A 27,420-nucleotide genomic window follows, 5' to 3' on the forward strand; every position below is an offset into this window, starting at 1 on the left:
GTATAAAGGGTGCTGTTAGAACCATTTCTTTCACATTTTTATAAAATGTAAAAAAAAAAAAAAAAAAAAAAAAAAAAAAAAAAAAAAAAAAAAAAAAGCTTTTCCTTTCTCACAGTATATAATTTTATTTCTATTTAATTCAGAAATCACAGTTTAAACTTTCTTTCTCCCAAATAATGCAATGAACTAAACTATCACTATTCCAGATAGATAGGCAAAGATTTTTGTTGATTTTTACACTGAGGTGTTCAGAAAATTTTGGGGCCAGTGAAACACAATGAAGCAGATTACTGAATCTGGACCTCCAAAATCCTAGTTTATTGTAAAGATCAGGGAAATGGTAAAAGGGAACCAAATCAAATATGTGGACACTGATTAAAATTTGTTAGTAAATTTCTGTCAAGATGTGCTATTCAAATACAATGCCATTTTACTAACTTAATAGTAAGTCTCCTGATACTCATTTATATACATACAATTTCTTTACATACCCGTCTCACTGTGACAGAGAAACCTTTCCCACAGGCCATACAGTTCTGTACCTCGTTATCTTCAGCCCATTTTCTATTTAAAGCTTGTGTATGTTTGATCTAAAAATAATAATAAAAGTAAGCAAAAATATATTCAAAATCTTGGGTATATACTCACACATATATAAATATTATATGTATGTATATGTACATATATGTGTATATCTACATACAAAAACATACATATGTGTGTCTTAATAAGTATCACATCAACAAATATTCATACACAAATTCCTATACCTATATATCCAGGGTCATATAAAAATTTCTCAGATGAAACAGGGTCACAAGTGGAAAAAGTTTAAGAAGCCCTGGCATAGATAACACTAGCTACCACCAACACATTCATTCACTTTTTCATTTCTTCATTAAAATATTTTTGTATCATGTGCAAAGGGAGGGGAAATATATAATGATAAATAGGACATGGTTCTTGCTTTTAAGGTGAGAAAGATAATGTATATTCACAGACATCATGAACAAAAATTAGAATATAATCAGACCATAAGAAGAATATAAAGAACTATGAGATCAGTTAAGGGAGCAATTATTCCTGGTTTGGAAAAAGTAGAAAATTAGGGAAGACATTTTGAAGGAGGAAGCATTTAAGGTAGACCTTTGAGGATAGGTAAGATATCAATAGGTAAAAAATAATGGAAGGATGAAAGTCTAGCTTAAAATAACAAAGAATAGGTCCAAGACTAGTAAGGCATTGGGAAAGGCAAGAGGAAAGTAGATTATGGTTAAAGAAGAGAATTTCATGATTTAAAGTCTTGGGGATATTTAGCAAAGTCTGGAGTATACAATTCTTAGATACAATTAATAACAAAACTAAATTTCAGGTGGTTTAGGTATTAAATAAGTTTCTATAAGTTGCCCTTGGGACTTACACAAAATAGTGGTTTTGAAAAAAATGCATTCTTAAGTTCCAAACAACCAATTTGCATGCCAACATTTAGAATACAAACTAGATCCTCCTTCCATGCCACTTCTGCCATTCACAAATTGATTCTTGAGCATGACATCATGGCAAAGGAAGTATAAAAAATAGGCAGGAAATAGATTGGGATGAGTGGATGTTGCTAGAGGAAATTCCTATAGGAATAGATCCTTGAAGTTTAACCCTCCCTTTTCTGTTTCCATCAGTTTGTTATCTCCATGTTCCTTTCTGGAATGGCCTTAAGGCAAGATAAGACATGAGAATGGAATGTTCCAGTGCATCAGTGCAGCAGTGCAGCAGCAGGTTGAGGGGGAACAGCAAGAACATTGGAGGAAGATGTGGGGATAAGGGCCGAGTGATTCCTATTTTGGGCTGGGGCAGCTGCTCTGGAATAGCTTCCCATATTTAAAAGACATATATTGGGAATGTATGGTTTGGGAAAACGCAAGAAGGAAATCAGAAATTCAAAGTGACAAATTCAATCTCTGACCAAAGCTAAGACTCACTGATTACCATGAGCTATCTAACCTCACATGGAAAAGACTGACAGTCAAAGGAGTTCAAAGAACTCAGAACTGTTTCCCTAAATCTTCTTTTCTCACTTAGACCCAGGGCCTTGCTATCATTCTTCCCTTCAGAGCAGAGTTTCTCTGCTTCCTAGGCTGCTCTGGAATAGTATGTTCTCTTTTTTTCATTCTCTCCTATGACTATTACTAATGGCTACACTATGCAATTTCCTTGCATTGTCCTAAATCTTTACATGGGGAACCTTGACATCCAAGATAGCAAAGTACAGTGAAAGTACACTGGGTTGAGGGGTTAAAGGACCTGAGTTCCATTCCTGGTATCCCACTAACTGCCTACAAAATCTTGACAATAAGTTCTTCTTTTATCACAAGAAAAGGCAGGACCAGAAAAATCTTGAACTCTTTTTTGGATCCAACTCTACAGCACCTATGGTGCTGAGGGCACTTTGCTTTGGTTAGAACTTGTGGTTTCATTCCAACTAGGAACTGCCCAGAGCAGTGCCAATTAATGGCTTTTTAAGAAGTGTCTAGAGTGTGAGATGAAGTGATTTGCTTAGTCATTAAGCCAAAACATCAGGGACAGAACTTGAAAGATCTCCCCTAACTTTTAGGCTGGCTCTCTACCCCTTGTCCATCTTGATTCCCTAGAACACATTGCAACATATAAACAGTAGAATCACCAGATGGCCCAGAGAGTTAGAGGTCATGAGAACTTTAAAGTGAGCCCCACATTGCCTCTGATAAATGCACAGATCTTGAAAGCCAGTCAGGTATGACTAAAAGACAAAAGTTCAGTAGAATTCCTTTGCAATCAGAGTCTGTATTAGAGGCTATTACTCCACCAATTTTCTTCCTCTGGATGAGAAGACTGATTTAATATTCCTAGATCACTGGCCTTGTCTCTAAGCACCTAACACTTAAGCTCCTTGAAAAAAGGCAGCATTATCTTTCTGAATCCTTTATTTTTCTTTTTCTTTCTTTCTTTTTTTTTTTTTTTTTTTCTGAGGCTGGGGTTAAGTGATTTGCCAGGGTCACATAGCTAGGAAGTGTTAAGTGTCTGAGGTCAGATTTGAACTCAGGTCCTCCTGAATTCAGGGCTGATACTCTAGCTACTGAGCCACCTAGCTGCCCCTCCTTTATTTTTCAAAGATTCTTTCCTGATACTTTGAAACTTAACCACTTAATCCTCACTATATTTAACACAGAGCAAATTTCAAATGAACATTCAAATGAATTTTCAAATAGTGTAAAAAGTCTCCTTCAAGAAATGGTACTCTTAACTGAAATCAGAAGAACAAAACTTCCCACCCTTACCTGTAATGATTGATTTTCTCTGCCTAATTCCTGTACTGCTGCAGTGGTATTATCCAGTTTTCTCTGCAACTCTAGTACTTTGGCTTGAAGTTTCTCTATTTCACCTTCACTTTTAAGACATCTGAAAATAGATAATTAAAATATAATTAGATACAAAAGATTTAAAAGATCCCATGAAACACTGCTGAAAGGACTGCTAAAATAACTTTAAAAGAGCTGAAATTAATTAAAGAGCTAAAATTAAATGTCCATTACTTACCACAAGTTATTATCAGTTTTAGGTGATGATTTAATATCAGTAGGGGCTGATTCCATTTGACTCATTTGCTGTTTTTTTCTCCCAAACAATACATGATTAGATGATAATGGCAATATTCAATCAGTCATGAAGTACATTTCCCCCAAATATTATAACTTCCTTACCTTTCCAACAATGCTCTCCTTTCATCCTGATTATTTTGAATAGTTGCTTCCAATACTGCGATTTCACCCCGTAAGTCATCAATCTGTTTCTCTAGCTCACTAACTCTCCGTTGGCTGGCCTGCCATTCTTTTTTGACTGTGCCCAAATTCTCATTCAAAGCTGTTACTTGCATGGCAAGTCTAGTCTCATTCTCTTCATGTTTCCTAATTTTCTCTTCCTTTTCTTTTATTTCTGCATTCTAAAATAGAAAATTTTATATATATAAAATTTCATGTTATAATTGCAGTCAGATATGGGTTTGAGTGCTTCCTTATAAACTTTAAAATTTCAAGACTATACATATCATTTTTACATACGGAAAAATCCTGCTTATAACAACAGGCATAACTATCTACATAGTCTAAACTTAATCTAAATTAGCTCCAAGTCTAGGGTTCTTACAACTTTCAAGTTCATGTTGGAGTTTAAAGTGGTCTTTAGGTTTTCTTTTAGAAAAAGACAAGAATGATATGAGCAGAACACAGAGAACATTGTACACTGTGACAATAATAATGTTCTAAGGATATCTCTGAATGACCATATCATTTTGAGAAATACAAAGGACTTATGTTATGAAAGAAGAGGCTATTTACATCCAGAGAAAGAACTGATAAACAGAAATATATATAGTATGGTTTTTATATTCTCTCCTCCCCGCCCCCCCCCCAAAAAATTATGAGGATAAGATTTTAACTGTTATAGAAAAAGCATTTGAGAAAGCATGTCAGTTTTTAATTCATGCTCCCATGGTTGTTTTTTTTAAATCATGCCTGGCTCTTTGTGACTTTGTCTTTTCTTCTAAAAGCTAAACATATTTAGTTGCTTCAGCTGATGCTTCTAAATGGCCTAGTTCCCTGTGCCTTCATCATGTGAGCCACCCCTACTTAATGTACTTCAGTTCATCAATGTCCTTTCCCAAATGCAGTGCTGAAACAGAATATGACAACAGATAAGGTAGCATAGGGTATAGAATGGGCAGGCAATCACCTTCTATGCTTTGAGTACTGGACTTCTGGTAAGTCAGACTAAAAGCATATTGGCTCTTTTAACTGCCTCTTGATGCATTGAGTTTACCATTTACTAAAGTCTCCAAGTCTTTCTTAAGAACTGTTGTGTTGTCATATATTTCTTTATCAATCTGTGCAGCTGGTTTTTCGGAACCCAAGTGTAGGGCTTTAAATTTAATGTGGATAAATGCAATTTTCACAGTTTTACTTTTTAAAAGATTTGGGGATCCTAAAACTGCCATTCAGTGTGTTAGCTCTTTCCTAACTTTATGTCATCTGCAAATCTGAAAAGGTGACCTGTACTTTCAACTTAGAGAACTGCCTAACTTAGATAACATCATACCATTTTTCTCTTGGTTATCTTTTTTGGGGGAAAAAAAAAAATGTAGATTTTACTTTTCCCTAATCTTCTAGAATCTTTCACTTTTTGAGATAATTTGAAAATGCCTTGAGTGCCTTTAAAAATTGGAATGTCCATAGTACCTGTCTTCTGGTCAGCCATCTGTCTTCCAACTTCATCTTGTGCCATTGCCATTAACTGTAAAGTACTTAGCATAGTAATGCTACATACTAAGTGCTATATAAATATATATTAGTTATTATTATTACTGCTCTCTTTCCAAATTCACCTACAATGATCTGACATAGCCAGAACTCATGCCACTCTCTATCAAGATTCATTTTCTAAAAAAAAGTTTTTTCTTTACTATTTTATGAGACACTATTTACAATCTTCTCTCATACTTCTCTATAATATATGCAAATGTATTCCAAAGTAATGTTATTCTTTGGTTGCTTTGTCTATCACTTAGTAAAATGATTAACTCTCTGATAAGAGAGGTTATTCCTTAAGATTGCTGCTTTTTGCCTGATCTAATTGTTTTGCATTATTTCAATTTTCTAGGATCCATTTTCCTTTATGTGAAATTTATAAATAGATTGGTACTATTCACCATATAAATGGTATTGTAAACAATGTCTTCATTTTTATCTTTTCCTGTAATCTGGCTTTTATGCTGACCTGTGGTATAACCGGACAATGATCTGAATGCAGAAACAGTTTATTCTGAAATGACTGCAATTTCTTTAAATAGTTATTCCTTCTGCTATCCCACTTCATTCTTTCTGAAGTCATTTGGTTCTCCCTGTCCCTAGCCCTTCTGCAGCTGTCTACAAGTCTTTGTTCTCCATCCCTTCTAGGTTCTGAGCTACATTTTCTAGCTTAATTCTTCTCATCTGTGACCACTATCACACCAAAATTATTCAACATTAAGCTACATGGATCTTATCATGCGCTATATGAATTACTGTAGTATAATAAGTAATCATCTTCTTGAGGGGATTCAAGATTAGATGATCCAGTCAATGATTTCCCCTTGCTACATTAAAGGGGCAGTAAAACAAGTGCCAAGGCCTTAAATCTTGTGAGGAGAAGCTTGTGTCTTCTGGTTTAAGCTACAGGGACAATGTCAAAATGGACTGGATTCAGTCTTTCTATATGGGAACAGGATTTGATTTTTCTCATTCTAATTTTTTTTTTTAAATGCCAAAATTGGCATCAAGTAGTAATATAGCTATTTCCAAATACCTTTTTGGCCTCATTAGATTTTTTGAATATAAATTAACCTAATAGATGAACTAGACACAAACAAATTATAATAATACAAAAAAACAAGATTTGCTTAAAAGTACTAAGTGAGGCTCAAAGGAGAAAATTGTAGGTGTCATTTTAGATGAAAGGAACAAACAACATACAGCAAAAAGAGAGAAGAATGAACATTCAGAATTGAAGAATAACCCTGTTAGAGATGAAAATATGACTTAAGGTATGTACAAATGTGATATGAGCTAATGTTGAAAAGGTAAAGCAGCACAGGGTATAAAGCTCCTTCACTGTCAGATTAAAGAGTCTGAACTTTACTCATGAGGTAACAGGGAGCCACTGGGTATTTTTGAGTAGAGCACATCTATTATAAGTGGTGGTATAAAAAAGGACTAGTTAGAAAGAAACTTACTAACCAATTTGGCCTCCTTCTCAGTGAATTCTTTCTTCAAATCATCTTCAGTCTTTTTCAACTGATCTTTTACTATTTGTTGGTTATTCTTTTCCTGTTCAAGAGCTGACCCCAGGGCATCTAATTTGCCCTGAAGTTCTAGTTTCTGCTGAATCAACAGCTGTTTGGCATCCTTTAGATTTGTTATTTCCTGTTAGAAAAAGTTAACACAGAACTAAAAATTTCAAAATATATAACACATTACATGTAATTAATAACCTAACAATAATGATAATAACAACTTATCATTTTATTAAATTATTTGAGGAGGTTGCTTTCCTTTGTTTTCCAGGCTTTTAAATTCACTCTATTTTCAGCCCTCTTCCCTAGTGCTTTATCAAAGGAAATAATAATTTTCTAACTTAAAAAAGTTGGCAGACTAATATAAAATTATGCAAAGTTGCTTATCCTTCAGGCTAGATGTTTCCAATTTTCTGTGGCATAGGATGGAAAAAGCCAGTCTTTTTTTTTTTTAATGTCATCTATTTTGTTTCTAAAAGTATATATTTTTTCAGTTATCTGGAGGCAAATTTCACAAATATCTCATATAGTTCTTCAGATGATTATAAAAGAAATTGCTTTATCAAATCAACAAAATCAAAACTCATATGCTGCCTTGTTCTCACTTAAAAAGTCATAAATGAAAATCAGATATAGTAAATATTCACCAAGTAAAATAATATCCTAAATAGGGATTGTTTCATATGTTCAAACTAGAAAAGACCTAAGAGGGGGCACGTAGATGGTGCAGTAGATAAGAGTCCAAGCCCTGAAGTCAGGGGGACCCGAATTCAAATCTGGCTTCAGACACTTAACACTTCCTAGCTGTGTGATCCTGGGCAAGTCACATGCTACTGATATATAGCATGAATTTCCTTATTTTATTATTATTGTTACAATTGCCTTAGCAAAAAAAGAAAAGACCTAATAAAACAGCTACTCAAATTCCCTCATTTTACAGAGAAGCAAAGTGAGAGGGAATGAAATAAAGAATAATAAGCAGGATTTGGCCCCATATTTTCCAACTCAAGATGTTTTATTAATGTCTTAATCTTGGAAAATCTAGTAATTTTCCTTGTCTTTTTTTTTTTTTTTTTAAATCCTAATTCTCCTGTTTTCCAATTTAACTTTGAATTTCAAAAAGACATCAGTATTTGGATATGGGGCATTTTCAAAATAATCTGGCAAATGCATTATATTTGTCCACAAAGCATGCCAAGTCAGAAAACAAACATTCAACTTACCTTCAGGCTTTCTTGTTTGTAGGAACCAAGTTCTTCACTCAATTTGGCAATTTCTTTTTCCTGCCTACCCTTAATTTCTTCTAGTTCCATCAATTTGGACTTCTCATTAGCTAATTCTTTTTCTTTCAGTGACTAAGAAAAGAAAAAAATTTAGTTGCAAAGTAGTCAATTTAGAATCAAAACATAAAGATATACTTTTCTTATTCACAAATGTATTTTAATTTACAGGTAAATGAAACATTATATAGTTTTCAAAATTATATCAATAAAACATTAAAGGGCCAATCACAAAATGCTTGCTGCATGACCTTCCTATCAAAGTACCTTTCCCAAATGCATGTTACTTATACTTAATCTCTTCTCCTTTATTCATCTCAGATAAACTCTGTTTAAATAGAGTCATTATTTTGGTTATAAAACCAAAAATCACAAGTTCACTCTTATAGTATGTGAGAAAATATGTATTTCTCTGCCTAGAGAAGAACTAAAGACAAATGTGGTTTAAATTTACTAAGCTTAAATTTAAATTAAATTTACTAATCCATACATTTTACCTTATTAAAATTGCAATAGCACTTTTTTGCTAAAAAATGCTAGTTTTAAAACAACTGAAGATATTTTTAAAAAACATATTTCAGAATGGTTTCCAGACTCCTTTTCATCCTAAATATGTAACCAAAGAGATAAAAATCAAATTAAAAAAGCTAGCTATAGTAATTTTTAGCCTGGAGAAGAGAAGTTGATACATATAAGAGCTGTTCAAATACTGTGAGGAATTTAGAATGGAGAAATGATCAAATATCCTATAAATTTTTGAAGGCCAGCAGATGGAACATATGGGGAAGCAGATCTGGACTTAATATATGGAAGAATGAAAGTATGAATTGTAGTGAGCTTCCCACAGTTGAGAGTACTCACACCCAGGAGACTTACACCAAAGGTCCCTTTCAACATCAGAACTCCAGAATTACCTTGTCTTTTTGCATAGACTGAAGTGTCTTGCCCTGTTCTTGTAACTGTTGCTCTTTTTTTGAAACATCTTGCTCCAAAGAGGCCTTGGCACTCCTAAGTTCTTGAATCATTTTATTCTGATTTCCAAGTTGGTTTCGGTTTGAAATCAAGTCCTCCTGAGCCAGAGAGAGCTTTTCTTCTACAGACTTAACAAATTAATTAATTAATTAATTTAAAATAAACACATTAAAAAACACTGTGAAAAATACAAACACTTCCTACTACACTTTAATCAGGATATATAAGAGAAAGCATTTTCAATTAGATTGTCTTGCTTAATAAAAATAAAAATAGCCCTGCAATGCTAAGTTTTTAAATTTTTAAGAGTTAGAAAAATGTAATTTTGAAATATATGGAACTGAATTAAGAAGAGTTTTTGAGTTCTTCTTAACATTATTTTTAGCACTCTCTTGAATGTTTTGGTGGATACAGTGGAAGTATTCTATTTGATCATTACTCTCAAGGAGTCCAAAATTATGTTGGAGAGAAAAAGATAATACACAAGAGATAGCAACCACAAGATAGCAACTACTTTAGAGTTAAATTGTGAGATTCAGACTAATGCTCATGGATTTAGAATAAGTCTTAAAATAACAACTTTCAACAAAAGGAAGAAGATCTTTTTATAAAAATATTATATTACACCTAATTCAATACAGGAATATGAAAGAAAAAAGAAGAAAAAGTAGGTGAATAAAAGAGTAAAGGAGAGAATGGGAAAATATTCTTCTTTTCAACACTTGGCTAATGAAGCTAGTGTTGCCTCACTCCCCTTACCAGAGAATAAACCCTAGCAATAAGCAGACTGCCCCTATAAGCTGGGAAATGTAACAACATAAGGAGTACAAAACGTTAACTGTTTAATGGTCAGTCACGAAATGCGCAAAGGGTCCCCGTTAATAAGCCATACTGACACACAGAGCAAAAAAATATATATAGACAAGAACCATTCATTTCTCAAAATATAAGTGGTCAAAGGATATGAACAAATAATTTTCGAAAGTAGAATCAACCATTATATGAAAGATCATACTCAAATCACTAATAGGAATACAAATCAAAACAGATGAGGTTTCTTATAAACACTGAGAAATTAGCAAAGATGACAAGGTGAAAATAGTCAAAATTGAAGAGGCTGCAGAGACAGGCACATAGTTCGTAGAGCTGATTTTGTTCAACCATACTGTGAAAAAAATTGTGGAATTATCTAAAAAGTCATTTGCTCATAGTCTTGATTCAAAGATTCCACTGCTGGGAATATATGTTCAGGAAGTTTAAGACAGCAAGACTGATCCCATTTATAACAAAATATTTATAATCTATGAAAAAAAAAAGTAAAATAATTTTTTTTTCTGGCAGCAAAAAGATAGAAATAGTGTAGATACTCATGCCCAAAAAATGGCTAAATAAATTGTTGTAACAGAATCACAGCTGTACAGCTGGCAGGGACCTAAGAAGCCATCCATCTAGTCCAACTCCTTCATCTTGTAGTTGAGGGAACTAATCATCTACAACTCTAAGAGAATGTCAACATGAGCAGAGATTGCTTTGTTTCTGCCTTATATTCCCAGTACCTAGTACAGTAAATGCTTTATGAAATACTTGTTGAAGGAATGAGGTCACATATAAAAATGAAGAATAATGAGGAATTCCAAAAAATACAGCAAGATAGGAGAACTGATGCAAATCCTTATGATTTCTGAGTTAAATATGGGATTTAACTATAATTTAAAAATTGTTTAGCCCATTTTTTCCAGTATCTTCCCTCAAAAAAAAAAACTCCTCATCAAGTTATTCATTTTTATAGAAAGAACATAAAAGATACCTAACACAATATTTTAAAGTAAACCTTTATAAGAGGGTTTCCCCCCCTCCTTACTAACAAATAGCCCTGTTTTAAAGTCTGATGGTAGGAGATTGAACAAAGAAGGTTTTTAGATTCTCAAGATTTATTTTAAACTATGATAGAAACGTTTCTTTGAATTTAATCACATAAATCATCCAAACCACAGTTAAACCTTTCTACTTTTACTAAATAAAGGACAGAATCTAATAGATTCAAGTCAATTGAAATGATACTTCAAAAATATTCCAGCAGGTGGTGCTAAAAGCACAATTTAATTCCGACCCATCCAATTCCTGCTAGAGATCATATGGGTCCAATCAATTCAACCAACAAAGATTGTGAGATTTGCTCATTTCACTGAAACAGGAATTATGATGGTTGTAGGTGACTCTCTGTGAAAGAGCAAAATCTTACTTTAGTTAGCGTGTTTCTCATCAGTCTCTATCCTAACATTCTACAAACTTTTTTTTATTGACAAAAATATGCAAAAATAAAATGTAGAAATTATCTAACATACTTTCTCAAAAAACATTCCAGTTCCTTTACAACTTAATTTTGTTTTCTGTAGAAGTCATTCCCATGTAAAGCAATGGACAGAGGGCTGAACTGGGAGTCAAACTTGAATCTGGATGTGAACTCAGATATTTACTAGCTGAATGCTGTTCAGTTGTGCGTGAATCTGTGACCTCATGGACCAGTGTCCAGGGATTTTTAGCAAAGATGTTGGAGTGATTTGCCATTTTCTTCTCAGGTGGATTAAGAAATGACTAGCCTAGAGGTACATAGCTAATAAGTGAGGTGATATCTGAACTCAGGTCTTCCTGGCTCCAGCATTCTAGATACTGAACCACCTAATTTCTCTTCTGTCTGAATGACTTCTAGGGAAGTCATTTCATTTCTTTCAGCCTCAGCTTCCTCATTTGTGCAACATAACAGCATCTTCCTCAAAGAATTAGTGGGGAGAATAAATGAGATAAGATGTTTTAGGGCATTCTGCAAACTTTCAAAGAATTATAGAAATTATAACTATCATTATTATTCATTTACCTAATGCATTAACACAGATATCCCACACTGATATAGTATCATAGCAATACAATACAATAAGTATGGTTATGCCAGGACTATTAGTCCTAGTTCTGCCCATAACTTTGACACTGAAGAAGTAATTCAAATGAGATACATCAGCCCCATCATTCCCAATTTTACAATGATATCATAACAATTAACAAGCAATTTATAAAAAGCCATTTGAATTCTTACAAAGTATTACCCTAAGTCTATTGCCCTAAGTCTCAGATGTCTGGACTTAAAATCATAATATTCATCCAAAATATAGTTATAGTAGGAATCTCCTGATCCTATGACAAGAATCTATTCACATTAACTTCAGGAATACTATCAAATTATGGAGTTCTAAAGACTCTGTAGAATGACCAACTAGATTATACAAAATGACAGGTATTACAATGGAAAAAGTGCCAAACCTGGAGCCAGAACGATCTGAGTTCAAATCCAGTCTCCTACATCTACTTGTGTGATCGAGGACAAGTCATTTAAACTGTCTGACTCAGTTTTATCATCTGCAAAGTAGGGATGATAACAGCATCTCTCTCCTGGGGTCTACTGTGAGGATCATATGACATATCTGTAAAGGATCCCTAATTTCATAATATGGATTCTCCCTTCATTTCAAAGAAGATGAGTCCTTTAGATTTGTGAAAATGGTATTTAAGTATTACAGAGGTGAAGCCTTTCTTCACTTAGCTAGGCTGGCCCTAAAATGAGACACACAAGCCATCACTAAACCATATCTGAAAAATTCCTGGGTTGGCAGGACCTGCTAGAGCCTTCCAAAAACCAGGGCCTTCCAAGTTTGTGTTTCCTGCCTGGCATCCCATATTAAAGTGCTCCTTATCAGATGAAGCACATGCATTAGAAAGTACCATCACTGATGTTTTTTCAAATTAAAGCATTTCTGGTCTATTATTACTGTCTCAATTATTACTGTTTTAGTCCAACAGAACTTGTAATTGATATTTTGTGAAGTACTTCACAAAATCCTCCAATGCCTCACCATGCTTTTCAAAACGTTTCAACAAAATATGAACTCAAATAGGTGCTTCCAAACTGGCAATGATTTGAATATAGTCCTGGCAACCTATTTCCAAGGACCTTCACAGCCTTAAAGAAGCACACAACTCACAGGCTGCCATTTGATGATGACTTATTTGGCCATGGCAAACCATGAGACAAAAATACAAATACAAACAGCTGTCAGAACTGTGTGGTCCCTTCCAACCGTGCACGGATGGTGGGCAAAATGGAGAGGGAAGCTAAGGATGCTAAGAACCACAGTTTTTAGATTAGTTATAAACACAAAGTTAGTTATCAGTACTATCAATGTAGGGTACCTGTGCCATGAGCATGCTCCTCAAAAAACTAAACCATAGCAATCTTGACATTCACAACATAAATAAAATCAAAAGACAAAAGTTGTTAAAGAGAAAGATATGGCAGATTATCCTTAGCAAAGTATATATAGCAAAAACAACACAGGACAAAAGAAAGAACACTGGAGCTCAAGGACCCGAGTTCAAATCCAGATTCTGAACCTTATATCCTCTGGTGTGACCTCGGACAAAGTCACTGAATTTCCCCAGGCATCCCTTTCAACATACATAAAATTACATTAAACTAGATGGCTTTAGGGGTTTGCTCAGCTCAGGAGCTATGAGTCTATGATATACTGAAACTGATTCTAAAATTCTCCAAGGGTAAAAGAAACATTTCACCATACATTGTTAATTCACATTGAAGACTTCACAATAATAAATTTCAAGAATACTTGGTGTGATACAGAGAAAAAGGTAGAGAAATTCTAAGAAGAAAGTAACAAGAGCAGCTAAATTACATTAATTCTTAATAATACAAAGGTGAGTATAGAGAAAGAGATGAAAAAAAAATGTCCGAAAACTTGGTTCAGAAGTAAGAAATGAAAGGCTCAAGGCTATTACTGTGCAGAATTCTCCTACCTGTAAATCATAAATATTTATTTTGAGAAGAAAACTGCATATCTCTAGACACAGAGGGCATCAAATATCATCATTAAAAAATTTGCTTGATTACATCTCAATAGAGAAAAATAACAGGATCTGCATGAGTTGGAGAGGAGAAAGTACGTGATTATCCACCTCTCATCAATATTCAAAGGCACAAAATATGGCCTAAAATGTGTAGATTCTTATTATAGTATTGCAAAAATCCATTTATCAAACATCCAAGGTCAATAATTTTGATGTGGATGACTAATAAAATTATATTTACTTGCATAAAATCACAGCCACCAAATTAGTTTATCGGATTATTCTAAGTGTATAATAATTTCACTAAGTACCTTTCAAGGTTTATTTGACATAGAGTTCAGCATAATACACCTTTTTGCTTCTCTTCATACACAACATCCTGGTTTCTACTTCTATGCCCTGGCATTGGTTGTCCCAAGGCCCAGAATGCCCATCCTCCTCAACCTCTCAGAATCCTCCATTTCCTCTAAAGCTCAGCTCAATAGTTACCTCCTCCAGCTCCTGGGCAAACTATACACTGAATTATGGGCATATGAGAGTTCTCTGGAACACTATTTCATTGTCTTTTATCCCCTGTACTTGACAAATAGTAAACACTTAAGTTACTGACAACTATCATAACACAAATTTATTTCTGTAGTATATATTTCCAATTAACTATTTTAGTGCTAATTGCACTATAAATTGCCAAGCAATGTGAAAATAGTACCTATCTTAAGACCACTTGTCAAAAAAAAAAAATCTTTTTAATAAATATTTTTGAAAATAAATAAATTTAAAAAAAAAAAGGCCACAGGACAAGTGGGAATAGACTCTTAAATGACAACAAAAGATATCAATGTCAATTGCTATAGATTTTGAATGTCAGGACTCTATCAAAGGTATTCAATATCTCTAGTAAATATTTCCCCCTAATTTATATCTGCAGAGTTCATATTTGTAAAAGCTTAATTTTATATCATTGAAATCATCCTTTGTGTTTTATTTCCTTTTGTTTTTAATGTAACTAATTATATTTGTAGTTTTTCTAACGATGTGAGCCTGTGAGTTGTGTGCTTCTTGTGTGTTTTCCCTTATATTTTTATTTCCTAGCAAGGATCCATAGTCATGCAAGATTTTCACCTAAAAAACACACAAGATCTTAAAACCAACATATGATCACATTTCCAGAACTGCAAACAATAGCCTTAATATATTTGCTAATGAATATTTCTGAATGACTAAATTCAATTATTAGCCCAATTAAATACCACATCAGATTTATTTGTATACACTCTATTATAACATTATTCTTCCAGTATTATGTTTGTATTGTATTTTCTGCCATATTAAAATTCTCTAAGTATCTTGAGGAAGATGCCTATAACTTAGTTGTTTTATTTCTCCTCTTGCATTTAACATCATGCTTTGCACAAAGTAGGCACAAATATTTTTAAGTGAATTGATATGCAAAGTTACAAGAAAAAACACTTAATTTTTTAAAAATTTGCATTCAGGTACTTCTACTTATATATAAATCAATATTATTTTTGCTCAAAATACAATCTACTCTTCCAAATTACTATATTTTTCAAAGGTACCACTAATCTTTCAGTCACCCAGGTTTAAAAACCTCAAAATGACCTTTAACTTTTCATTCTTCTCCACTCTCTTCCTATGTAGAATCAGTTGCCAAGTTCTGTAGAATCTCCTTCCATCATATTTGTCCCTTTATTCCATCTCTTCCCCTCACAGAACAAGAAACACAGGATACATGCTTCATCACCTTCCATCTGTATTAGTATAATGCTTTTATAAAAGCATCTCCTTCTCTCAAGCTTCTATCCTCTCCAATTCAACCTCCACCAGGTGCCAAAGAGACATTCCTAAAGTACAAGCTTAACTATGTCACTCCCCAATTGAAAAAACTCTAGTGGCTTCCAGTTGCCTCTAGGATAAATTATAAAGTCCTATTTGGCCATTTAAAACAAGTTCCAGCCTATCTTTGTTACTCAACTCCTTATTCTACCAAACTAGTCAGCCCTCTCTTTCTCATCCATGAAGGTCCATCTTCTGTCTCTGGACTTTTGGACATGTCCAAAATGTGCTCCCTCTTCAAGTTCCCATTTTGAAATCTTTAGTTTCCTTTAAAACTCAGTTTAAGTGCTACCTCTTACAAGAAGTCCTTTCTGATCTCCCCAAACTGATAGTCCTCCTGCCATACAAAATACACACACACACACACACCTACACACACACACACACACACACACACACACACACACACACACACCTACTCAACTTACATTATATATTTTTATCTGCATTATATAAATTTTATGTTTCCTACATATTACTTCTCTTCATAGAATGTAAACTCCTTGCTGTATCCTTGCTCTCACAGCCTAGCACAGGGTAAGATGCTTAATAAACAAATTTACCAAACAGATATCTCCTGGCTTCAACTCCAGAGCTCACCATACCTTGAGATCTTGTCTTGTCGCTAGCAGCTCAGATTCTTTCCCATATAAGTCAGATTGAAGCTGTTTGAGATTTTCCTGATTGTTTTTATACATATTCTGTAATGCTGATAGTTTGTCTCTCTCTGCTGCAAGATCCTGGGATGATGAAGTTATATGCTGCTGTAATATATTCTCAAGCTCTGTCTGAAACACATAAATAGTGGCTTAACAATTACAATTTAGGAGGAAAAAAAAAACAGCAAAAACAAAAAAATCTTGTAGGACAAGATTTATTGAAAGGATTAATTTGTACCCTGTTCCATTGAAAGCAATCTTAGAAAATACCAGACTGCAACTTTATGTTCTAAAATTCTATTTTTAATAGTTTTTTAAAAAACCCATTATTATTATAACTTTTTATTTACAAAACATATGTATGGGTAATTTTTCAACACCAACCCTTGCAAAAACCTTCTGTTCCAAATTTTCCTTCTTTCTCCTACCCCCTTCCCCTAGATGGCAGGTAATCCAATACATATTAAATATGTTAAAGTATATTTTAAATCCAATATATGTATACATATTTATACAATTATCTTGCTGCACAAGAAAGAAAGAAAAAAAATCTGACAAGTAAAACAAAAATGTAAGCAAACAATAACAGAAAGAGTGGAAATGCCCTGTTGTGGTCCACACTCATTTCCCATAGTTCTTTCTCTGGGTGTAGCTGGCTCTCTTCATTACTGAACAATTGGAACTGATTTGAATCATCTCATTGTTGAAGAGAGACATGTCTATCAGAATTGATCTTCATATATAGTCTTGTTGCTGTATATAATGATCTCCTAGTTCTGCTCATTTCATTTAGCATCATTTCATGTAAGCCTCTCCAGGCCTCTCTAAAATCATTCTGTTAGTCATTTCTTATAGAATAATAATATTCTATAACATTCATATACCACAATTTATTCAGCCACTCTCCAACTGATGGGCATCCATTTAGTTTCTAGTTTCTAGCCACTACGAAAAGGGCTGCCACAAACATTTTTGCACATGGGGGTCCCTTGCCCTTCTTTAAGATCTCTTTGGGATATAAGCCCAGTAGTAACACTGCTGGATCAGAGGGTATGCACAGTTTGATAACTTTTTGAGCACATTTCCAAATTGCTCTCCACAATGATTGGATCCGTTCACAGTTCCACCAAAAATGTATCAGTGTCCCAGTTTTCCCACATCTCCTCCTCCAACATTTATCATTATCTTTTCCTGTCATCTTAGCCAATCTGAGATGTGTGTAGTGGTATCTCAAGAGTTGTCTTAATTTGCATTTCTCTAATCAACAATGATTTGGAGCACCTTTTCATATGACTAGAGATAGTTTCAATTTCTTCATCTGAAAATTGTCTGTTCATATCCTTTGACCATTTACCAATTGGAGAATGGCTGGATTTCTTATAAATTTGAGTCAGTTCTCTATATAGGCCTTTATCAGAACCTTTGAATGTAAAAATGTTAAAATTCTATTTCTTTTAAAAAAGAATGTTTGGACCATAATTGTATCACACTGTTAAAAAAAAAAAATCCACCCACCCACAAAAAAAGCATTTTACTATTTAATTTTAAAAATTAAAATAAAACAAAACAAAACAATCCAGTTCAAAAATTAAGTGTGTTTTGTGTTCTACATGACCTGCAAGAGTACACTATCTGAAGTCAGAAGACCCAAGTTTAAAACTTTCCTTTTAAACATGTTTCTGTGTTCTAAGCAAGTCATGCTCTCTTCTCTGAGCCTGAATTTCCTCATCTGCAAAGATTATTGACCAACTAAGATTCTGGGTGGTCTAAGAAGCTGATTTATGATTAAAATGTAAATACTAGTCTCCTATGAGAAACTAATAAAATTCTCTTTGCTACAGAGCAGAAACTAGAATTAATTTGGAATAATGTTGAGGGTCTAAGTATGGAAAATGTTATTCTGAATTTTAAAAAAATTAATAAAGATTTTTTTTTTTAATAGGAAGCATCTTTAAATGCACTAGGCTTCAGCCAGGAATTTTTAATCTTTTTTTGTCTTAAAATACAGCCTTCTGGCAGTTTTATAAAGCCTTCAGGCCCTTTTTCAGAATGTCTTTAAATGCATAAAATAAAATAGATGTGAGTTTAAAGAAAACCAAAGGTTAGTGAAAACAAAGATGTAAATTTTTTTTCCATCTAAATTCATAGATGCTACTGCCCTTGATATTTTTTCATGGATGCTATGAATTAAGAGCCCCTGGCTTAAATAATGTCAGGAAAATAGCAATTTAGTCATAAGCTATCACACAATCTTTCCTAGTAATTCGCCATCATGGAACTCTTAGATGGAAGCTGACTCACTTATGCTCTACTTTTAACCCAGTTTTCTTTTCATATGGTACTCAGAAGAGTTATAGATCAGTTGGCCATCATTCCTTTAAAAAAGTTTTCATGTATTTGGAAACTCCTTTTGAACTATGTTTTGGAATTAATTCTCTTCATCATGCTAAATGCCTCTGACCTTTTCTCACTGATCTTGTTTTCCAGTCTTCATTCCCCAGTTCTCCACATAAAGACTCAACAGGAGAAAAAAAAAACAAAAAACAAAAAACAAAAAACAAAAAAAACAAAAACAAAAAAACCCACTGCATTTTAAGAATGCATTAATACTTGTTTTTATGTGTTAAAGGCTGTTCATTTTTTAAATTTGGACTCATATTTCTGACATGCCATCAACTTGTTATTCTCTATATTTTAAAATATTTTCATATAAAACTTATATTTCTTCCCAAAGTATATCTATTTCTATATACCTGTCCTTACTGAATTCCCATCTGTGTTTTTAACCTCTTTTCTAATTTTCCAAGGTCACTTTTAATGCAAAGACTGGCTATTTTCCTGCCCCAGAATCATCTATGATAAAGTTAATAAATATGCTATTTATTCCATTATACAATTCACTGATGAAAACATAAGCTAACATAAGAAATATTTTCTTGAATCTTATGATTATGCCCATTAGCCAAAGTTTTGAAAGTAATGTCTTGAAAACTATTAATAAAGAAAAAAGACTGATAGAAGTTTGTCTTTCTTGCACATAACCAACAGAGCTACAGTACCTCAAGAGGGAGAAAAAAATTCAAAGAATCATTTATACTACATTTTTAAAAGACTGATTCAAAATTAAGATTTCAAAACCTAAATTATAACGCATATTTTGGTAAAAATACTCTGGTTTTTTGTCACTGTTCACATTTAAACAGTGGTTTTATTTTGATTTCATACCGCTGAATTTTTTAATACATAAAATAGTGTCTGCTTCTAAGTGGTAGTAATGTTAATTCAGTATCTTCCATTAATAACATAGACATGCACAAATAAAAATAGCAACATGAAACAAAGAACTGGAAAAAGAAGTGGATGGCCATCAATTGGGAAATGGCTGAATAAGTTGTGCTACAATAAGGTAATGGAACATTACTATTCTATAAAAAATGATGAACAAGCTGATTTTATAGAGGCCTAGAATGATTTTACATGAACTGATGCTGAGCAAAACAGGCAAAACCAGGCTTACATTGTACACAATAACAGCAAGAATGTGTGATAAATAACTATGAAAGGCTTAGTTCAGTGACCCAAAGCAATCCCAATAGACGTTAGACAGAAAATCCATCTGCATCAAGAAAAAAAACTAAGGAGACTTAATGCTATGTTTATTTCTTTTTTCTGTTTTTTTCACTCCCATGGTTTTTCTCTTTTGTTTTTTCTCTTCCAACATGATTCATAATACAATGTGTATTAAAAATATACTTAAAAGAAACCTTAAAAAAAAAAAAGACATTTTCTAAAACAAAAATAAAATTTTCTTATAAAATCTCTCCTTTAAAATTCTCAGTCCATACAAACATTAAGAGTATATAGGCTAACAAAAATGAGGTGGGAGGTGGGGGAGTGGTAATAATTCAATGGTGCCTAGAAATCAATTTAAAACATGTCACAAAACAAATGTTTTACACTTAAAGTAGAAAAAAAAAGTTTCTTCTAATTATATAAAATTTGACACTGTAGACATATAAAATGCTATTTCATTTATGGGCTTGCTTTTTGACAGTTCCTCTAAAAATGTTTTTAAAATTTTTTTCAATTCAATTTTTAACATACTAGGATTATCTAATCTTGATTTAGATGGAATTAAATTCAATGAAGCCTCTACTTCTGTGTGCCAAGAATTATGGCAAGAGAAAAGGTCAAATAAAAATAATCCCTGCTCTGTAAGGGTTTAAATATAGTTCAGGAAAAACAGAAGAAATGTAAATAAAGACAAAGGACTTTAGAATAAATATACAAAAGTACAATGGAAAAGATAAATTCTAGATAGGATTGGTGATTGGGGAAGTCTTTGTAGAGTTAATGGTATTTTACCAAGAAGGATAAGCAGAATTTCAAAAGACAGAAATGGAGAGGTATATACTCCAGGCATAATGAAGATGGGAAGATGGGAGAGATGGGAAAAAACAGATATAGAAGGGCAGATGCATTCAAGAGGAGTGGCCTATTCTGGCTGGAGGTAGCATGAAGAGAGGCTGAAACCACAATAGAGAGGCTTGAATGCCAAAAGAAGGCATTTTAGACTTAATTCTAAATGGAAACAATGGAAAGGATTTACAATTTCTGAACAAGAGAAAGACTTGAGCAGTAATATATACAAGGGAAATTAGCATAAAGGAATAGGAAGAATTGAAGGAGGGGAGAGGCTGAAGTAGAGAAATTAACTAGAAAATTATAACAATTGTCTAGGCATGAGGTGGTAGTGGTGGAAATGAAGGAGGCAAATGCAAGAACTAGTAAATTCAACAGGACTTGACAAAATGTTTAAGGGACACAAAGGAAGGAGAAGTAACTAAGATGGTCCAAAATTTTAAATATAGATGCCTAGAAAACGTAGTAGTACTAGTAACACGAAAGAAGACAGAAAAGCAAAGCAGGTTGGGGTAGGAAAATGAAAATTTTGGTTTAGATTAAGAAGAGAAGCCTGCTCTGGAAACAGATCCACAGAAATGAAACAACTAACTCTGTGGGAGTGGATGGATGATTAGGGTAGAGAAGAAAGAGACTTAAGTATTAACTTTGGGGACTCCCTACAATAAAGGATTAAGACAAGAAGTCATGGAAGAGACCAAGAAAGACAGAGAGGTAGAAGAGGGTGGAACAGCTACAGAAACCAAGGGACAGTAAAGACCATCAAGAAAAAAAAGTCAACTATAGGTCAAGGGACTAAGAAAAAGCTACTGGATTTGGTGATCAGGTCACCAGGCAGCCTTTAAGAAGCACTCCCATGGAATAGAATAATGAAAACAATTCTGAAGGTTGACAGTGGAGTGAGTAAAAGTAAAAGAAAGCAGAGAGACAGATAAAGGAGAAGCAAGGCCATAAGGTGAATTGTTAGATGTTTTTAAGGAAAAGCTTACCTGAGCATGTTTGAAGGAGGAAAGGAAGACTCAGTAAAGAGAAAAACTAAAAATACAAGAGAGGCAGAGAGACCATCGATACCACAAAGTCCCCAATGGACTAAATAATAGGGGTAAGAGAATCAGAGAATCTTTGGCCAAAAAAAAAAAAAAAAAAAAAAAAAGAACACCATGTCGTCTTGTAAGATAGGAGAAGATGAAAGAATGGAAAAATAAAGACCCTTGAAGAACTTAGGAGGGAATTCAAGGGAATTCACACCTGATAGATTCAATCTTTTCACTAAATAAAGATTCATTTATCTGCTGCTGAAAGTAAGGAGAGTTGGAGATAATTTGGGAACTCAAGGAGAATAGAAAAAGTCTTAGGCAATCACCTTTAGATGTAACAGGGAATCAATAAGAAATAAATTAAATAATTAGTTGAGCAGCACTAAAAATGAAGTTAAATAACATGAATTTATCAGACTTCATTAATATGATTTCATGACTTTTTTTTAGTTATCACTGAAAACAGCAGTGAAGTTGCCTATTGGTTAGGGAAGTTAAAAGACTGAAGATTCTATTATGAAAATTAAAAAAGCTGATACAAAAGGGTGGCAGTTATATAAAAGATAACAAAAGAATGTAAGCTAATTCATATAGCTTGGCTTTAAAAAATAAAACATGTTTCCAAAATCACATCTAATTTATTTCTATACTAAAATATTTGCTGTAATATTAAAACTTTCTATAATCTAAATGTTGGAAAAATTCCTTATTCACAAATGAACCACTCACTGATGTGAAAATCATTAATTTGTTTACTTTTATCATGCTAAACACTGAATTATTTTACATGAGGATCAAATGAACACAGTACCAGACCTTCTGGAAAAGTGTAGTTTTTATTTCTTCATGGAGTTCTTCAATCTGCTTCTTCCTCAGCTCATGTAACTGCTTTAGTGAATTTAGTTTCCCATGAAGTTGTTGCTCCTCTTTTTCCTTTTCCTTTGAATCATTTTGAACATGTAAGACCTGTTCCTTTGCAGAACTGGGTGGCAACTTCAACTGCTGAATAACCTAGGAAAGGAAGAAACTATCAGTAGCTTTATCAAATGATCCAGAAACATTCTACTCAGTTACTGATGAATATGACATATTTATCACAGTAACATAAAAGTCAAACTTTCATTCAGTATCTTTCAAACTAAGTCATACTGTATCCTGAATTTCTCTGCCAAAAATATTTTATGACTTTAAAGACTTCATTAACATCTTTTTATAATTATTACTATCAGAAGAAAATCTTACCTCCTTCTTCTTTTCAGTTAACTTTTTTGGTTCATTCGTTTCCTTCATAGCACATTCAGTCTGTACTTGATGCTTTAGTTCCTTGCAAATCTTTTCCTGTAAAAATAAAATTACATCATCTAAAGGTCATTAAAAAAAAAAAAAAAAAAAAAAAAAAAGATTTTCTCTATGAATATTTCAAGATATATTCTAGACCATGATAAAAATTAGACTATCCCACAATTCAAAAGGTCATAATATGTCTTCCATGTATACGCATAAACACACATACACATAAACACACATATGCACATATACAATGCATGCATAGGTATGTGTTGGCACACATGCACCAACATGCATGAATACATACACACATGTACATACACATACAATAGAGTATAAAGAACAACCTATATTACAATGAAAAGAAAAATAAACAATGAGAAGTAGCACTAGCATAGTACTCAGGTTTGCAGGGCACCGTACAGGGTCATTGAAGGCCTCAGTAAGTGTTCTATCCCTTCTGTCTAACTACCTCACCGAAATCTGGAAAAATTATAAGACGAGATATCTCGTCCACCTACTCCCCTCACTTTATAGACAAGGAAGCTTAGACTCAGAGAAAGGGAATGCCCAGTGAATAGTTTTATGTATACAATGTCAGATTCCAACTCCAGAGAGTTTGCCATACTACAGAAAAGTAGTCTCCTGGGTGAAGGAGACTGTGTGACAGAATTTTGGGAAAGGAGGTTGGACCTCAAACAAGTATTTGCTGAACTATATATAAAGTTTATATTTTACCCTACAGGCAAAGACTCACTGAAGCTTTTTGAGAAAAGGAGTACCATAATCAGGCTTCCAATTTGGGAAGGTTATCTTGGTCACTAGACCAACAGGTTGGAGTGGGGAGAGACTGAGACTCCTTGGGATAAGATAGGCAAACAGGATGGTGACCATGGGTGGAGAGCAGATGAATATGAAATATGTATGGAGGTATAATCATGAGAAGATGGAAAATGATTGGACATAGAACATGGGAGAGAAGGCAGAGTCTGAGCTATAGATCTGTTGAAGTCAGGGGCAGGAAGGAGCAGAGGGGAAATTGGTGCTTAAGGTGAGATACCCTCTGAAAGCATTCTGGCAGCTCTGGAACAGGAATAGATTTTCAGAGTGACACAAGATTAAAAACAAGCAGGGCATGAATGGTGGTGGGGCTCAAGAGGGATAGTCATGGTTGAAAATAACCTACAAAAGAACTTACTCAACTATGGGGTAAAGATTGAAAAGGAAAAAGTGGCACCCAAACAATGACTGTGGGAGTGGGACAAAGGGAAGAGATTGTGAGGAACTGAGTGGCAATGGTATGAAAAACAAGTTTGGGAAGAATAGGCAAGGGAAGAAATAGAAGAATGAGAGACTATGATAGTAAGATAAGTGAGATAGGACACACCTATAATTTTTGAAGAGGAAGCCTAGGATCATATCTGAGCTGCCCAAGTCCAAGCTAATCAAGGGTCTGTACTAACTAAGCCTAGGGCAGAGGGGGCCATCATGCTGCCTAAGGAGGGCCAAAGTCTCTGGGCCAATAGGAGTGGGACTGGATCTCTTGGCACATACCTCCAGCCCAGGGTGAGATGGGGAGACCCAGTGTCAAAAGAACAGAAAAAAACAAGACCATGGTAAGACAAGTAATTTCAGAGTTTAGGAGTATGGAAAATATAACAGTTTCAGGCAACAGTGAGATCTGAGATTATAACATCCCTTCAGGTAGCTAAGGAAGAGCAAGGCCAGATGAGTATTTTAGGAGTATTTCACCGAGGAATGTCTTGCTGAGGCACTGGATGCTTAGGTAGTCTCTGAAGGAGAGCAGAGATTGAAGGGCCAGAACAGGAAGAGCTTGCTTAAAAGTTTGTGCCATTTCTCTGTTCATAGATTCTAGAGAGAGTTCATGGCACTTCCAAGATTATTACTTAAAAAGAACATGTTTTATTTTGTTGCTTTATACTTGGCATCTATAATTCAAAGAATGCTGAAGATCTTAGAAATAATCTAGAGCAAACATCTCATTTTAAGATTAGGAAAACAAGGCAGAGAAAGGAAGGGACTTGGCAAAGGTCAGGGAGGTAAATAGCAAAGTCCATTCTTGAAATCAAGACAAGGGATCTTTTTAAAAAACCAAAATATAGAAAAAAGGAACTAGAAGATATCTCAAAAGGTGATCTGATCTATTTTTTTAAAATAATAAATAGCTTTCTATTTTCAAAATATATGCAAAAATATTTTTCAACATTCATCCTTTGTAAAACATTGTATTACAAATTTTTCTCCTTTCTGATCTACTTTCTTAATTTATTCAGAGACTTGGATATAAATGTCTTCAGGATCAAAGGACTTTAGAATTGGAAGGGACCTTAAAGCAGTCAACTAGCCCAGTGTGTTAACTGAAGCAGAAAAGTATAGCAGTACTTGTACTGTATTTTTATTTATTTTATTAAAAATTCCCTAATTATGTTTTAATCTGATTCTGTAACACTAAAAGGTTTTGCTCTCCCCCAGCTGAGAGTCTGATACCTCTAATCCAGTCCAGTCTTACAACTATACAAATAAGGAAACTGAAGCAGGCAAGCTGGAAGTCCCAATACTAAGGAAGGAGACTGTCAGGATTTAAACCCAGGTCTTCTGTCTCCAAATCCAGTCCTTTTCCTCCTACAAAGGGCTTCCAGCCTACTTTCATAAAAATGGTTAGCTATTTAAGTCTTTAAAATTTTACTTTCAGGAAATGAAATTGAATAATCATTTTCCAATTGTTTTATTTTCTGCCAATCAAAAAAGTTCACTGTTTTAACTAATGTAAACTTTCATTTTTATTTAGGTATATTTCATATTTTATGGTTCTCTCTCTCTCTCTCACACACACACACACACACACACACACACACACACACACACACACACACACACACATACATATTAGTCCTCCACCATTAAAAAAAAAACCCTTATTTAAAAATAATTCAATCCCTTCCAATCCCTGTACCTCTGGCCCTCAAAAGGGAATTAAATGGAATGTAGAAAAATACAAGAAATTACTGAATTAATGCCCCAAACAAGCAAACAAAATATAAAATAAGTATGATTCCCCAGAGAAGTAAACAGGCATAACTAACCAATTCTACCAAAGCTGTTTTGCCATTTTGCTTTTCCTTTTCTAATTCACTCTTTGAGATTTTCAAAGACTCAGAGATTTTTGATAATTTGTCTTTGGTTGTAGAAAGCTCCTTTGCTAGACGTTCTCGCTCCTCCTTCACTTGCTGTAAATCTGTCACTGCTGCATTCATCTTGCCATCCAATTCCTTACGCTGATTCTCTGCATCTTGATGTAATTTCTGAAGTTCTTGCTTAAGGTCTGCTTTTTCCTTCTCATATTTGGAAAGCATCTGTGTCGCATGTTCGAGAGCATCAGTTTTTTTCCGCAGATCCGAATGGGCATTAGAAACACTAAATGTTTTGTGAAAAAAAGTTTAAAAACCTTTAAAAGCCAGTATTTATTGTCAGCATATGAATATATTTGCCACAATTTTTTTCTTTTGTGGTCCATAAGTGAAATTAATTTAATGATATAATTTTATAGGATAATATAGCTGGAAGGGGCTTTAGGAGATCAAATGGTCTAAACCCCTTACTTGACAAAGGGACCTGAGATTCAAAGAAGTGACATGACTCACCCAGGTCACAAAGCTAGTGACAGATCCAAGCCTAGGATCCAGGTGTCCTGACATGCAGTCAATGCTCTTTCCATGATCAAGTTTTTTTTCGTGCACCTGGAAAGGAAATCTCTCCTTCTGCTAGCCCCTAAGCAACATAGTGGGCTTTGCTACTTTCCTTTTTATGGCAAAGCATGAAACATTATATGAACAAATTTTGACTATCAATATAACATCTGAGATAGCCCAGGCCTATAGAAATGAAAAAGTCTTTTCTTTCTGGAAAAGGGCAGGAAAAAATTATTTCTCAACAATTTGTTCTAGATCTAAGAACTCTGGAATATATCCTATATACTTTTTAAAAGATTCTTTGCCAATAAAAGAATAAACATGCAGCATTTTCAACATTTCATAAACTAAATAAATCAATTAGATTAAGGCTGGGCTAGTTCAGTAATAGAAAACTGCTAAATTTTATATTTCTTTCTTTCATGC

At 33.9% G+C, this 27,420-nt stretch overlaps 1 protein-coding gene across 1 annotated transcript in view; it reads right to left on the bottom strand.

Moving 5' to 3' along the window:
• EEA1 (early endosome antigen 1) overlaps nt 1-27,420 on the bottom strand; it is a 126,572-nt gene that overhangs the window by 4,056 nt on the left and 95,096 nt on the right. Inside the window, exons 19-28 of the mRNA XM_074271156.1 lie at nt 26,389-26,719; nt 23,240-23,335; nt 22,814-23,008; nt 16,485-16,667; nt 9,051-9,236; nt 8,080-8,211; nt 6,801-6,986; nt 3,735-3,973; nt 3,312-3,432; nt 492-590 (exon numbers count right to left, since the gene is read on the bottom strand). Coding sequence (XP_074127257.1) covers nt 492-590; nt 3,312-3,432; nt 3,735-3,973; nt 6,801-6,986; nt 8,080-8,211; nt 9,051-9,236; nt 16,485-16,667; nt 22,814-23,008; nt 23,240-23,335; nt 26,389-26,719 — 1,768 coding nt within the window. The remainder of the gene's footprint in view (nt 1-491; nt 591-3,311; nt 3,433-3,734; nt 3,974-6,800; nt 6,987-8,079; nt 8,212-9,050; nt 9,237-16,484; nt 16,668-22,813; nt 23,009-23,239; nt 23,336-26,388; nt 26,720-27,420) is intronic.

This window comes from Sminthopsis crassicaudata, chromosome 5, assembly GCF_048593235.1.
Source record: "Sminthopsis crassicaudata isolate SCR6 chromosome 5, ASM4859323v1, whole genome shotgun sequence".
Taxonomy (NCBI): domain Eukaryota; kingdom Metazoa; phylum Chordata; class Mammalia; order Dasyuromorphia; family Dasyuridae; genus Sminthopsis; species Sminthopsis crassicaudata.